The sequence below is a fragment of the Gambusia affinis genome, linkage group LG12, assembly GCF_019740435.1.
Source record: "Gambusia affinis linkage group LG12, SWU_Gaff_1.0, whole genome shotgun sequence".
Lineage (NCBI taxonomy): Eukaryota > Metazoa > Chordata > Actinopteri > Cyprinodontiformes > Poeciliidae > Gambusia > Gambusia affinis.
This window is the reverse complement of record NC_057879.1, coordinates 335,589-350,000: the sequence shown is the minus strand read 5'-3', so window position 1 is coordinate 350,000 and position 14,412 is coordinate 335,589. Positions and strand designations below refer to the sequence as shown.

General features: G+C 39.0%; 1 protein-coding gene across 4 annotated transcripts in view; it reads right to left on the bottom strand.

Annotated features, from left to right (window-relative positions):
- The window catches only part of LOC122840762 (xenotropic and polytropic retrovirus receptor 1 homolog), a 59,681-nt gene that overhangs the window by 9,525 nt on the left and 35,744 nt on the right, over positions 1-14,412 (bottom strand). For all 4 annotated transcript variants that reach the window (XM_044133381.1, XM_044133380.1, XM_044133383.1 and 1 more), the window contains exons 2-6: positions 11,556-11,607; positions 1,988-2,089; positions 1,687-1,910; positions 796-945; positions 580-663 (exon numbers count right to left, since the gene is read on the bottom strand). In XM_044133381.1, coding sequence (XP_043989316.1) covers positions 580-663; positions 796-945; positions 1,687-1,910; positions 1,988-2,089; positions 11,556-11,607 — 612 coding nt within the window. The remainder of the gene's footprint in view (positions 1-579; positions 664-795; positions 946-1,686; positions 1,911-1,987; positions 2,090-11,555; positions 11,608-14,412) is intronic.

The window sequence follows — 14,412 nt, the reverse complement described above, 5'->3', positions numbered from 1 at the left end:
GCATCACACCGCAGCCAGCATCACAACACAACTAGCATCACACCGCAGCCAGCATCACAACACAGCTAGCATCGCAACACAGTTAGCATCACACCGCAGCCAGCATCACAACACAGCCAGCATCACAACACTGTTAGCATCACACCGCAGCCAGCATCACAACACAGCCAGCATCACAACACAGTTAGCATCACAACACAGCTAGCATCACACCGCAGCCAGCATCACAACACAGTTAGCATCACAACACAGCTAGCAACACTATGAGTTTTAGACTTCAGAACTTGAAAATTTTGACCTCTCAGTATAATGAGAGTGACAAATTGAACCATTTTTGTCTATATCTATGAATGGCAATGTTTCTTATAATTTTGGTTTTTAATTCTGTCTTATTGTAAGATAAAAGATTACTCAATGGTGTTAGTTTGTGTGGTTGTGCTACAGAGCACCATTGCATTATATGATAATATAAAAAAAAAAAATCTCAAACAATATCAATGGAACCATTTTGTTTTCTTATTAATTTAGAGCAACATAACAATGTTCTTCTAAACAGGAAGTTGAAGCTGTTTGACTGACTTGTGCAGCTCCCAGTGGAGGAACTCTCAGCCTCTTCATGGCCTTCTGCCGGTCGCCGCCTTCCAGCTCTGTTGTGACCAGAGCCTAGTGAGCACAGACCAAAACATAAGAAACCATTGTTCTATTAAAACTTTTTTTACACATGACTATTTAAACATCTAGTTAACGCTGAGGTGTGTGTGTGGACGTGTGGGTGTGTGTGTGTGTGACTTTCACCTCAGTCTCAGAGATGAGCTGAGTGATCTTCTTGCATGTATAAAATGGAGCCACTTCAACATGAGCCACCCTCCAATCTGCCCCCTTGGTAGTTTCCAGAATCTTATCATGCTTCTTGAGAATCTTCCTGAATCCTGTGAAGTTCAAGTTCTGACAGGAAGTGAAAAGAGGAACAGTGAGTCAGTGAAGCTCACCAACCGCAGGTCAGTAGACAAAGGTGACACATAATGTTAGCACAGCTGTCTAAATTGTGACTGCAATTTAACACCACCCCCTGTCCATCCATCAGATCAATACCCACAGGACAGCGCCAGTGCCTCCATCTGTCAACAGGGTAGACATAACCAGGACAGATGCTGCATTCTAGTTATGTTTGGAACTGGGAAATTCTGACTACCCAATATGAAAAATCATCTGTAACATCCTCTGAAGTCAGATTTCCCACTGAGAGCCTGGAAGCAACTCCATCTACCCTCAGTGAACAATGTCTATAGTTGTTGCCGCCATGAAGACGTTCCGACTTCTTAACCAGAATTCTGTTACCTCGGGCCTGACGTCAAACCCAGCACTGAGTTCACATTTCCTAGTTAACTGGAATGCAGCAAGAGAACCATGTGTGCTCAAATATCTACAGGAAGAGAGACCTCAGAGCAGCTAATTAAACGTGGTAGAGAGATGGCTATCCCTGCCTGCACAGGAAGAACATGGAAACTGCTCACAGAAAGGCTGCCAGTGGGATATGCTGAGAGCGAACAATCCTTCGGGACTGTGCTACATCCTGATTCCAAAATTTATTTTATTATAGATTAAAATTCTCCAATAAAACCTGAAAAGAGCTATTGTAATGTGCTGATATTTGAACTTGTCAGTATATATTGTCTTATCTTCTACCTGATAATTCTGCAGCAGTATAAGGCTGAGGTAGAACTCGGAGAAGGCCAGCTGCAGGTCCTTAATGTTTCTGTGTTTGCATCTCTCCTTCTGTGAAAGGGCAAACACGGTTTTCCTTCTTCTGAGGCCCAGCCCTGTGGCAGAGCTCTCCCTCTGGGCGTCCAGCGATGACTGCAGCTCATTCTGCAGCGTGGCGAACCGTCGCTGAGCCTCAGCCAGCTTTTCTGTTGGGGAGGAAACAAAAGTGACCTAAAGATGTCGAAGGAAGTTGTACCACATAGTACTGTACTGCTGGAATTACCAGAATAGAAGGTATTGATTTTGGCCAGCTCTTTCTCACAAGTCTGGAGAAACTTCTCCTCAAACTTGGCATAATACCTCTTGACTGTATCATCGTCTGTGACTGTAAAAGATAAAATAAAGCAATTTGTTACACCAATAAAAAAAACTTGCCTTCATCCACTCCATGCAGACACCAAGTTATAGCAGTCAAAGGGACACAGAAGGTTGAACTAATGTACTAAGTCTCCCTGGTGTTTGGAAAAACTACTCAATGCAAAAACCCTTTATTTTGTTTTTCAACCACCAGGGGGAGTGGTGAGACAGCAGACAGATCTACCACAACAACAGGCAGGGTACTTCTTCTTCTGTGCTTCTGCGTTTTCTAGGGGTCTCTTCAATATGACAAACACATACTGACAGAACATCCACTTTGTTAGAACAATTATCACAGTTCTATTTCATCCCTTAATGCTGCTAACAGAGTGTAGTTCTGTGGCAAGGTCAACAGAAACAATAACAGCAATATGTACAGCAAGGAAAACACGCACACACAATTTAAATGCTGACTGGCCAAAATAAAAATTAACTAAGCAAATAGGTATGAGCCTCCTATTGGATGATTACTGCAAGGGCAATTATGTTTCAACTGGCAACAAATTATTTAACCCAATTGCTGCAGTGAGTTGCTTCTCATCTTTTGAATAACCACGTTGAAAGACGCATCTTGTGGTTGTAGAAAATATGTCAGTTTGTTAGAGAGGGGTCAAATCAGTGGCATGAATCAAGCAGAGAAGGAGACTGCAGAAACTACTAAAACTGGGTGAATCAATCAATCAATAAAATTTTATTAGTATAGCACATTTCAGCAGCAAGGCATTTCAAAGTGCTTTACATCAAATCAAACACAGAAACACAATGAAACATAGAATCAACAATAAAAACACAACATTAAGTCAGATTCCGTCAATAAATTTGTAATTGATTACGTTTCAAATAAAATCCTAAACAAGTGGGTTTTTAGTTGAGATTTAAAGGAAGTCAGTGTTTCAGCTGTTTTACAGTTTTCTGGAAGTTTGTTCCAGCTTTGTGGTGCATAGATGCTGAATGCAGCTTCTCCTCATTTGGTTCTGGTTCTGGGGATGCACAGCAGACAATTTCCTGGTTTTAGTCAGAACTCCAGCAGCAGCATTCTGGATCAGCTGCAGCTGGAGGATTGATTTGTTGGACAGACCTGTGAAGACGCTGCTGCAGGAATCAATGTGACTGAAGATAAACGCATGGATGAGTTTCTCTAGATCTGGCTGAGACATTAGTCCTTTAATCCTGGAAATGTTCTTCAGGTGATAGAAGGCCGACTTTGTAAGAACTGTCCAACATGTTATTAAAAACCGTTGGGATAGTGGGGATACATCGTCTTTGAAGAAGAACTTTTCAACCTTTTGCTGCTTTTCAGGCTTCAAACATAAAGATCTAAAATTGTTCTATTATTATTATTCATTTGTGAAGAATCAACAACAATCATGAGGTGGAATAAAATTTACTGGATATTTCAAACTTTTCTAACAAATAAACTGCAAAGTAAAGCGTGCAACATTATTCGGCCCCTTGACTTAATACTTTGTAGCGCCACCTTTTGCTGTGATTACAGCTGCAAGTCGCTTATCAGTTTTGCACCTGGAGAGACTGAAATTTTTGCCCATTCTTCCTCTCAAACCAGCTGGAGCTCAGTGAGGTTGGATGGAGAGCACTTGTGAACAGCAGTTTTCAGCTCTTTCCACAGATTCTCCATTGGATTCAGGTCTGGACTTTGACTTGGCCATTCTAACACCTGGATATGATTATTTGTTAACCATTCCATTATAGATTTTGCTTTATGTTTGGGATCATTGTCTTGTTGGAAGGTAAATCTCTGTCTCAGTCTCAGGTCTTTTGCAGACTGTAACAGGTTTTCTTCCAGAAGGGTCCTGTATTCGGCTCCATCCATCTTCCCATCAATTTGTGTGTGTGTGTGTACTACTATAAATGCAGTATAGCAGGAGGACAAAGGGACAAAGTCAAAATGGTTTCTGCAAGTAGAAAAATCAGGAAGTACTTTCTAACTGAAATGTGCTGATGTAGGCTTAATCTGCTGCACATGCAGGAACTCTTGAGTCTTTGAAAACATTCTAAGTTTGCATGTTTTGACATAAATATCAACATAAGCAAACATTAAAGAATGAGCCAAAATCTTTATTTACTTGTGGAAAAAAAAACAAGAAGGGTTTTGGTCCAACTGAAAATAACATTATATTAATGGACATGTTAACAACAAGGCTAGATTACTTTTTGGAAATAATTGATCTTATTAATTATTGAATTTCTTTATTAATAAGATAAGATTAACAAGGTACAAGAAAACTGTACCTGTACAGTTATGCCAAGATAACTGGGTGCAGTTTGATGATCATGTTTGTTTTCTTTTATTTAATGCAATCTCTTAAAGAAATAGCCACAAATCTCTGCTCAGTGTGTCTAGCATTATCAATAAAAATCTTTTGTTAAATGAGCACCTTCCAGTTGGTCCATGTATCATAACTATCACTGCTTTTTCCTGTACATCTGTACAAAAACAGATGCAGGAGCCACGCAGAGCGAAACCACAGACTCCAGTTGAAGTTCAGCTGGTACTCACTCTTGGGTTTTTTAGGGGTGTTTTTCTGTGGGGACGTCAGTTCAGTCGAGAGAAAGGCTTGTCAGGACCCGGATTTATTATGACCAAGTAGTGGGAGCGGTGGCGACGAGGAGGCGCGAGGCGAGACCAAGTAGATCTATGGAAGATCTACTTGGTGGAAGATCTGTTTGGGGTTTCATTAACAAGTCAGTTGGCAAAAAGTTTATAATCAGCCTCAATCAGAAGGAAGAAGTTACTGGGCAGTAAACAAAACGTCTGACTCAACAATGTCTTTATTGTCAGCACTAAAACATCCAAAATATGTATTAAACACTGACAGTTGGATTTCACTTTGGTTTTTTTGGTAATTCAGAGAGACTCTAGTTTAAGAAATTGGATGACTGTGGCAGTTTTGCTGCGCTGGCTTCTTTTTGACCAAGGCGGTAAGGAAACCAGACACTTTAATAACTTTATCTCTTGTGAAGAGAAGGACTATACAGGAATCATTTTTCCAGACATGACTGATCATTGGTGCCTCTGAGGCGGAGACAGCTAAAGACATGTTGAAATTAGGAATAAATAGAGATGGCGATGATATCAATGTCAGTGATACAATCCCAGGGTGGATTATTAGGTTAGTCAGAAAATAAAAATGAACAGCCTGTGATTCACACAATGTTAAGTAGGAGCATCTGACCATCTGCACAGGGATCGACCCATATGCTGATTAAATGATAAACTAGCAGACAGAGCTGATAGGGTGTTGTTTTTGTAAATAAGCATAAGGTAAAAGTCTAAACAGTTTGTGTCCAGGATGTGTGACAGCAGAGATGCTGATTTTAATTTTCCTGATCCTAAACCTGCAGCAGTTCTGGATGGAAGGTCAGTCGTGATGATGTTCACTGTAGACCTGAACATTTGTTGCAGTTTGGACCCGTCCTGTTCTGAATAACAGCCATGAAGACGATGAGCAGCTCCTTTGTTGGACTTTTGGAGTTGCTGCAGGAAGTTCAGTCTTGGTCTATATTTAGATTTCTATAAATGTATAGTGGCATGCAAAAGTATTGGGCATACACCTTGAACTTTTCCATAATTTGTCATATTACAACTACAAACATAAATATGTCTTTGGAACTTAATGTGAAAGACCAACACAAAGTGGTAGCCAATTGTGAAGTAGAAAGAAAATTATATATGATTCAGAACATTTCTTTACAAAGTGCGGTGTGTAGAAATATTCCCTTTTGCTGCAATTCCAGCTGCTAGTCTTCAGGGTTTGTCTCTAACAGCTTGGCTCATCTGGAGACAGAAATTCTTGCCCTTTCTTCTTTGCAAAACAGCTCAAGTTCAGTCAGAATAGACAGATAGCTGGACATTTTATGGTTTCTTCTTGCCGCTCTCCCAGAAAGATCACATTTGTGCAGTGATGACTAACAGTTGTCCTGTGGACAGATTCCTCCTCTGAGCTGTGGATCTCTGCCTTTGGTCCAGAGTCACCATGGGCCTCTTGGCTGCATCTCTGATCAGAGCTCTCCTTGTTCTTTTTACAACCTAAGACTGCTTTGAACGTCTCCACAGCTTTCTCCCGGACTTGTCTGCTCTGTTCCTTGGACTTTGTGATGCTGTTTGCTCCCCAATATTCTCTGAACTGAGGCGTCACAGAGCAGCTGGATTTCTACTGAGACTAGATTACACACAGGTGGACTCTGTTCAGTCATTAGCAGACATCAGGAAGCTTCTGAAGGAAACTGGTTGCACTCATAGGAAAGGGGGGTGAATACTTTTGCACACCGCACTTTTCAGTTTTTATTTGTAAAAAATGTTTTAAGTCAAATATAATTTTCTTTCTACTTCACAATTGTAGGCCACTTCTTGTTGGTCTTCCACATAACATTTTAATTAAATCAATTCTTGTTTCCTTCTTTTTTATATACATACCTGAACTATTAAAAATGTTTTCTGATGATCTTTTGGAACTGTGACTCATCAACAGCGTCCAAACAGGTGGTTTTGAGTCACACCATGCAGACTAAGTGAATCACCGTCTTCTAACTTGGACTCTTTTGGACAAAACACCAAATTAAGTCAGTTGCAGTGCGCCGACCACTCCCTGTAAGGCTTCCCTGCATCATACAAACAGCTGGCACAGTCAGAAGACAGTAATCTTCTTATCCCTTTTTGGCCTTATTCTGCTGTTTTCACTCTCTGTCTCAGCACATGTTATCATCATTATCATCATTATTATTATTATGACATGTCTGTCTCAGTAACAGCCTATACTTTCCATTTTAAAATTGAGGGGTTTTAGGTTTATTATTTTGCAACACCCCTTTTTACTCTTACTCAGCTTCCTGAAATAAGCAGCAGCAGCAACAACACAAGGCTGCAGCTGGTCCACAGATAAGGACTAGTTTTATAAAAATGAAAAAAACAAACAAAAAAAAACCAAACTGTTGTCCTACACCTGAGAACTGATTTCCTGTTTCCGCAGGGCCTCACCAGTTTATAAAAAATATTAAGGCTGTACCTTGGTAGAAAAGCTATTTTTCCATTAGTTGTCAAACAGGCTGATGAAAATGCTGATCATTTCATCAATTCTATCACATTTTATTGTATATGTGCCAGTAGGGATCATCATAGTAACTTGTGTATTACTATAAACATCAACAATGAGCATGACAACCTCTGGATCACATTGGCCTCTTTCAGCTGGGTGCATCCTGAGTAGATCCTACTGTTATTGTGGATGGATGTTGTTCTAGGTCAACTCTGTTATCAACCATACACACCGATTCGTGGAACTAGTATATGCTAAAGGCTCTGGCATGATTCAGGACATGTCAGAGCACAAGTGAGCAAAATGGCTCCAGAATGGCGTCTGGAAATCACCACATAACGAGGACTGTAGGACAAAACCCCCCAGATCTTATCTCAGGATGACAAAGCAGAGATCTAGACTAACTAAAGAAGCTATACTTGTCTGGTTCTGGTGAGAGTTCATCTATTAAATTGACTGAGGATGAATACATTAACTAAAAACTGGTGTGTAGACATTTTTAGAAGTGTCTTTGTTAGCCTGTTGCTTTATTATTAAATTGAATATCACTTTTTTATCATTTTTGTCCAGGTCACTTTAAAAATTGAGCTATTATTGTTACAGGTTCATTCTCTTCAGAAAAGTACTTGTTAGGTACGCACAGACATGAAGATTTGGGCCAATGTTGATAGCGGATGTTAGTACTGATATTATGGCAGTATTTACCAATATTTTATTTCATCAAATGTTTTATTTGATTACTCAATAAATTATCAGAATAACTGATAGAAAACTCGATTACTAAAATAATCATTTTCCACAACCCTAATAACAAAATGGTGACAGTTTGAACAAATATGCAAAAAAATATATCTTTTATAAAGGTTACATTACTGTGCATCAGTGAGCAGAAAGTTCAAATTAAAAACCTCCTAAAATAAAATAAAAAAGTGAAATGATGATATAAAAATGATTTAAATTATAGGTGCAAATATCTTAAGAGCTGAACATCTCAAACAGAACATTTTACTATGTTCAAGACATTTTTCTTAAGAATTATTTCAAACTTGAACTTACTGAATATTGTTGGCAAAGTTAAGACTCTGACATACTTCATCTGATGCAGAACAGTCACGTGATTTTGGTACGTTTCTATCCACACACACCTCTCATACACCGGCGCTACATCTCCCACATCAGTATACGTCATGCTCCTTTTCACAGGGTTCTAAAGAAAGGATGACTTGGCTTCTTCAGCACCTGCTTGTTAAAGTCCACAAGTCGAAAGTTGAGTCCTCCCTCAAATCTTATCTACCACTTTAACCAGGTTACCAACCCTGGCTTCACTGAGCAAGACAGGGTAAGCTACTGCTGCAGCTCCACTGGGTGGTGTAGTGATTACAGTCGGTCCCTGGAAGCTTTCCAGGGTATTTAAAGTAAGGAAACACAATGACCACCTTATCTTGCCATTACTACATGTTGGATAAGAAATAGAACAGATATCACTGAGTAAAGGACTCAGTGGCAGTAATTCAACTTCGACACATTACTGAATTTATTGTTCTGTCAGTTTTTTTCTTTAAAACTGAAAGTTGCTAATTCGACTGATGAGCAGTTAGTTTGGGATGTGTGAAGACACATTAGAACAAGTATTTTACAAAAAGGTTGAATTGCCTTTGTAAGTACAACCTACATACAACTCTGTGACCTGGCCACTACACCAGCACTACATAGTGCACATTTTGAAAATGTCAAATAAATGTTTGTATCAAAAATTTAGTGGGCCATTATAAGTCCATTACCATCAATTCAGTCTCTGCAGTGCAATAACATATTTAGCCAGTAGGGGCACTCTCACTACCTTTGATGCTCATATCTCATTACATTCATTATTTTCTGTAACTCAAAAATCACATTCGCCTTCAGTCAAGCTAAATGAAAAGCTTTAGAGTTTTAAATGTTTCATGACCTTAAATTTTTTTATTTTTGATAAATATCCACAATATAACGTGTTGTAATTTTGAAAGAACAACAGTTTTATTTCTATTTTTGGGTTCAAGAAAAAGACAAGCATACAACTTTTGCAAACGGATTTTCATTTTCTTGCAGATGACTACTAAACTCACACTAATTTTTTTTTAAATAGAGCTTAGTTTTAGTTGCTAAAATATTGACACCTTTATGTAAATATTAAATGTACAGTTGAATGACAAAGTTTGTCTGTCTATGCATATGATGAGGATATTTGCCAAAAGCTGCATTCAATATTATATCTAAATTTAAAAATGTGACTTGGCTCTTTATCATTTTTAGCCAAAGTGACTAAGAACTAGGGCTGTACCGATTGCAGTTTTCTGGCCAATCGCTGATTACCGATCTGCCGATTCCAATTTTGGCCAATACCATTTTTTTGTCGGAAAACAACGTTGCTGAATTGGCAACAATGGGGTAACAAATATGCAGACATAAGTTGGTCGGCCGGTTTGTCAGTCAAACCTCTTTCACGGGAGAAAAGAAAAGGACAGTGTGTGATTCTTAGACCTTTGCCGATGCTGGTAACATCAGTGGATAAGATCGGCCAATCACTGATCTCCCAAAATTAAGGAAATCGGCACCGATAAATTGGCTGGCCGATAAATCAGCGCACCCCCTACTAAGAACCATTGTGGAAGGTCCAAACAGCCACTTCTGGGTCTGGAGGCACAGGGTGCAGCCGCAGCCTTCTATAGATGATTCTCTGCTCTCATGGGGAAAGATGTGGATATGCTGAAAACAAAATCATGGCTGCTATTGCAGAAAATGTGAAATAGAAAAACTATGTACATCTTACATTAATAATTGGACATCACTCAGTTCAAAAATATATAGTCACAACCTAAATTAATAATGTAATGATCCATAATTAAGAAAATTACATTTTTGTCTTAAATATCAAACCTTTAATTTCCCTTAATCCAGAAGAAATTCTTCAGAAACAAAATATCTACAAGCATTCTGCAGTTTGTAAAAAGCTGAAAAAAAACAGACACCATCAGATATTTCACAAGTTCCTTTTAAATGAGATCTAACCAAGTTAAACTGAAGATGTGTTCTAACATGTTTTTAGATCAACTTCAGCTAGATTATAACACTATGAAAGTTTCATGGCGCTTCCTTCAACTTATATATTTAGTTAAATATAGAAACTGACTTCACTGGAATCTGAATCCACTGATTTCTTCTGTTCTTACATTTAAGCCTCACACCACTGATGTACTCTTTTCTCTTTGTATTTGGGCACAGCATAAATATACAATCTAAATTAAAGCTTAAACATGATATCTGAATGAACGTAACATATAGGAAGCCTGAAAATAAGAAGGAAGTAATCGTTTCAGACACACACTCATGGTGTGTGGTCATGTCTAACAAAAATGAGCTCATTTAACAATAAAAATCCTGCTTTGTCAAAAGAAGATAAGAAGCAAAATAAGAAGCATTATTTAGTACAAACAGGCCTGTAATTAATCCAAAAAAAAGAGCCCCAATAACTGGTTAGTCCATGAAATGCTTCATTTAGATCAGTGGTCCCCCACCACCGGGCCATGGACCGGTACCGTTCTGTGGACCAATTGGTACCGGGTCGCGCAAGAAATAATTAAATATGTCCGTTCTATGTGTTGAGTCTGGAGGAGCTTTTATTTTAAAAATCCTAAACCGGGTGCTGTCAGTTAAGTCTTGCACGCCAACATGCAGCAGAATGAGTAAGAAATCACAACGCGTCGCCCCCCCCAAGCCCCTCCCACACCCCACCCCCGCCCTGAGGAAACTACGGCATTATCTTTACAAAGGGTTGACCGGTCCGCTTTAGTAAAAAGGTTGGGGACCTGATTTAGATGATTCTGTGGCTCCTGGTGGTGTAACTTTACAAGAAATGCATCATTAAATAATAACACAAGTTGAGGTAGTACATGTAAAAAAGAAAAAAAAAAACAATTGAGAGTGAATGACACATTATAATGCCAGGCTGTATTTTCTATGCCAGCCTTACTGCAGTCGGTTAAAGGACTCAACAGAACGCAGTGCTGTGTTTCCATAATGACCAACAGTGATTATGGAGCACAGCCGAGGACAATACTGCAGTGATTGTTAATGGAAATATTTGTATTTAACAGTGTCCTGTATTATACTTAACGAAACACCATTGATATGCCAAATGAGATGTTTAATCTTTTGCACAAATATTTAAGTAGATCTATGAGAGCTGTATGGGCTAGAAACTGGTTCTAATTAGACCCAACATCACACCTGCAGGTTGGAGACTAGGATGTGAATTAAGGTACTTCAGGTTCCAATTATTCATACAATAGCTATATATTAGGTAAAGGCTATGATTAGTTGGACTGTGTGTGTCTGGAATACCTTCAATGGATGGAGCTTGGTCCTGTGCAGCATACAGCATCTCCTTAAACGCCTGCAGACAAAACAAGAATAAAGAAACCAATAGTGCACCATAATTTATTCTCTTCCTTAAGTTTTAGACTATGAAAAGCCATTTTAACTTATTCAAAAAGTATTTTATATGATAAAATTATTCTTAATAAAACTGTCTTGCTGTAGATAGGAATGTCTTTCTTATACATGTATGTATATATATATATATATATATATATATATATATATATATATATATATATATATGTGTGTGTGTGTATGTGTCCTAAAATTTATCTGCCTTGAAGCGTTAAATTATGTTTTATTATATAGCGCACCGTTTTCTGGCCGGGTTATCACTTGCGTTGTGCTGCGCTCTCACTTCCGCCTAAGTTGTTGACGAATGCTAAATGTTAGCAGCATAACGTCCGGTTTTCAAGTTCGGCCTGGGAGGATTTTATTGATTCATGATAATGTCCGGTTTTTTGTCGTTTTTGGGGGACCAATAACCGTCCTTAAAATGACTGGCACGATGCCTGGAGCTTTTCTCCTTCCAGAGCAGCTGCCTGATGGCGGTTCAGAGAGAACAGCAGGGAAGAGCGCTGAAAGTGTACTTATACAGACAAGGAGATATGAACAGTGCAGGCGGCTGTGCTTAGATGATTAACGCAAGTGTAGCTTTATGGAAGAACCGGAAAATTTATTTCATATCATCCCAGTCTCAACAAATGGGTGGCGGAAATCATCATGACAGCAAATAGCTGGTAGATGAGTTTTTGTGTATGACAAATGCAGGTGTCAAATCCCGTCGCTAACATGAACACAAAAGCTATAAATGTCTAGGCAAGATGAGAGTTCATCTATTAAAGTGACTGGAGATGAATACATAAACCAAAAGCTGGAATATAGACATTTTTATAATCCATCAATTTTCAGCATCAAGGCATTTCAAAGTGCTTTACATCAAATCAAACACAGAAACACAATGCAACATAGAATCAACAATCAAAACACGACATTAAGTCAAGTTCCATCATTAAATATGTAATTGATTACGTTTCAAATACAATCCTAAACAAGTGGGTTTTTAGTCTAGATTTAAAGGAAGTCAGTGTTTCAGCTGTTTTACAGTTTTCTGGAAGTTTGTTCCAGATTTTTGGTGCATAGATGCTGAATGCTGCGTCTCCTTGTTTGGTTCTGGTTCTGGGGATGCAGAGCAGAACCAGAACCAGAACCTCAGAGGTTCTGGAAGGTTGATACAACAGCAGCAGATCTTTAATGTATTGTGGTGCTAAACCATTCAGTGATTTATAAACTAGCAACAGTATTTTGAAGTCTATTCTCTGAGCTACAGGGAGCCAGTGGAGGGACTGGAGAACTGCTCTTATGTGCTCTAACTTCTTGGTTTTAGTGAGAACGCGAGCAGCAGCATTTTGGATCAGCTGCAGCTGGAGGATTGATTTGTTGGACAGACCTGTGAAGACGCTGCTGCAGGAATCAATGTGACTGAAGATAAACGCATGGATGAGTTTCTCTAGATCTGGCTGAGACATTAGTCCTTTAATCCTGGAAATGTTCTTCAGGTGATAGAAGGCCGACTTTGTAACTGTCTTTATGTGGCTCTGAAAGTTCAGGTCAGAGTCCATCACTACTCCCAGGTTTGGGCTGATCGCTGGTTTTTAGTTGTAATAACGGAAGCTGTGCATTGAATCTACATCTACAACTCTAGATCTATGAATTTAGATCCACAACTCTAGATCTATAACTAGATCGTTCCTCTTCAGGTCCAAAAATAATAACTTCAGTTTTGTTTTTGTTCAGCTGGAGGAAGTTTTGTCTCATCCACACATTTATCTGTTCTAACCATCTGTTCAGTGATTGGATGGGGTCAAAGGTCACCTAGTGACATCATAATGTAGAGCTGTGTGTCATCTGCATAGTTATGGTAGCTGATATTATTTCCTGTTATAACCTGAGCCAGTGGGAGCATATAAATATTGAATAAGAGGGGTCCTAGGATTGAACCTTGGGGTACCCCACATGTGACCTTTGACCTCTTTGATGAGAAGTTTCCGATTGAAATAAAGAAATCCCTGTTCTTTATGTAAGATTCAAACCAGTTAAGCACTGGACCGGAGAGTCCGACCCAACTCTCCAGTCCATTCAGTAATATGTCATGATCGACACTGAGGTCCAACAGAACCAGCACTGTGGTTCTCCCACAGTCCGTATTTATATGGATGTCATTGAACAGGCCACTCTCTGTGCTGTGGTAACCATGGAAACCAGACTGGAAGGAGTCAAAGGTGTTGGTTATTTAATTTTTTCGACAGCTTTTTCAATAACTTTGCTGATGAATGGGAGGTCAGAGGTCAGAGATCGGCCTGTATTTCTGCAGTAGTGATTTGTCCAGATTCTTCTTTTTTATCAGTGGTTTGATTACTGCTGTTTTCAAAGCCTGGGGGAAAACGCCTGATGAGAGGAATGAGTTTACTGTTTGGATCAGATCAGTAGCAACAACAGGCAGAACTTTCTTAAAGAAATGTGAGGGTAGGACATCCAGACAGCAGGAACTGGAGCTGAGTTGACTTATAAATTCCTCTAGGGTTTGAAATTGGGTCATTTTTCCTGTATTTGTTTTGTTTAGGCACAGCATTGGTACTGACTTCATAGTGGATGTTCAGATTAATCCTCTGATTTTTTTTAATTTTCTCTGAAAAGAAGCTGGAAAACTGGTTGCAGGCAGCAATAGACTGAAATTCAGGTGGTAACGTGATAGGAGGGTTTGTGAGTCTGTCAACTGTTGCTAATAAAGCTGGAGCATTGTTAATGTTTTTGTTTATGA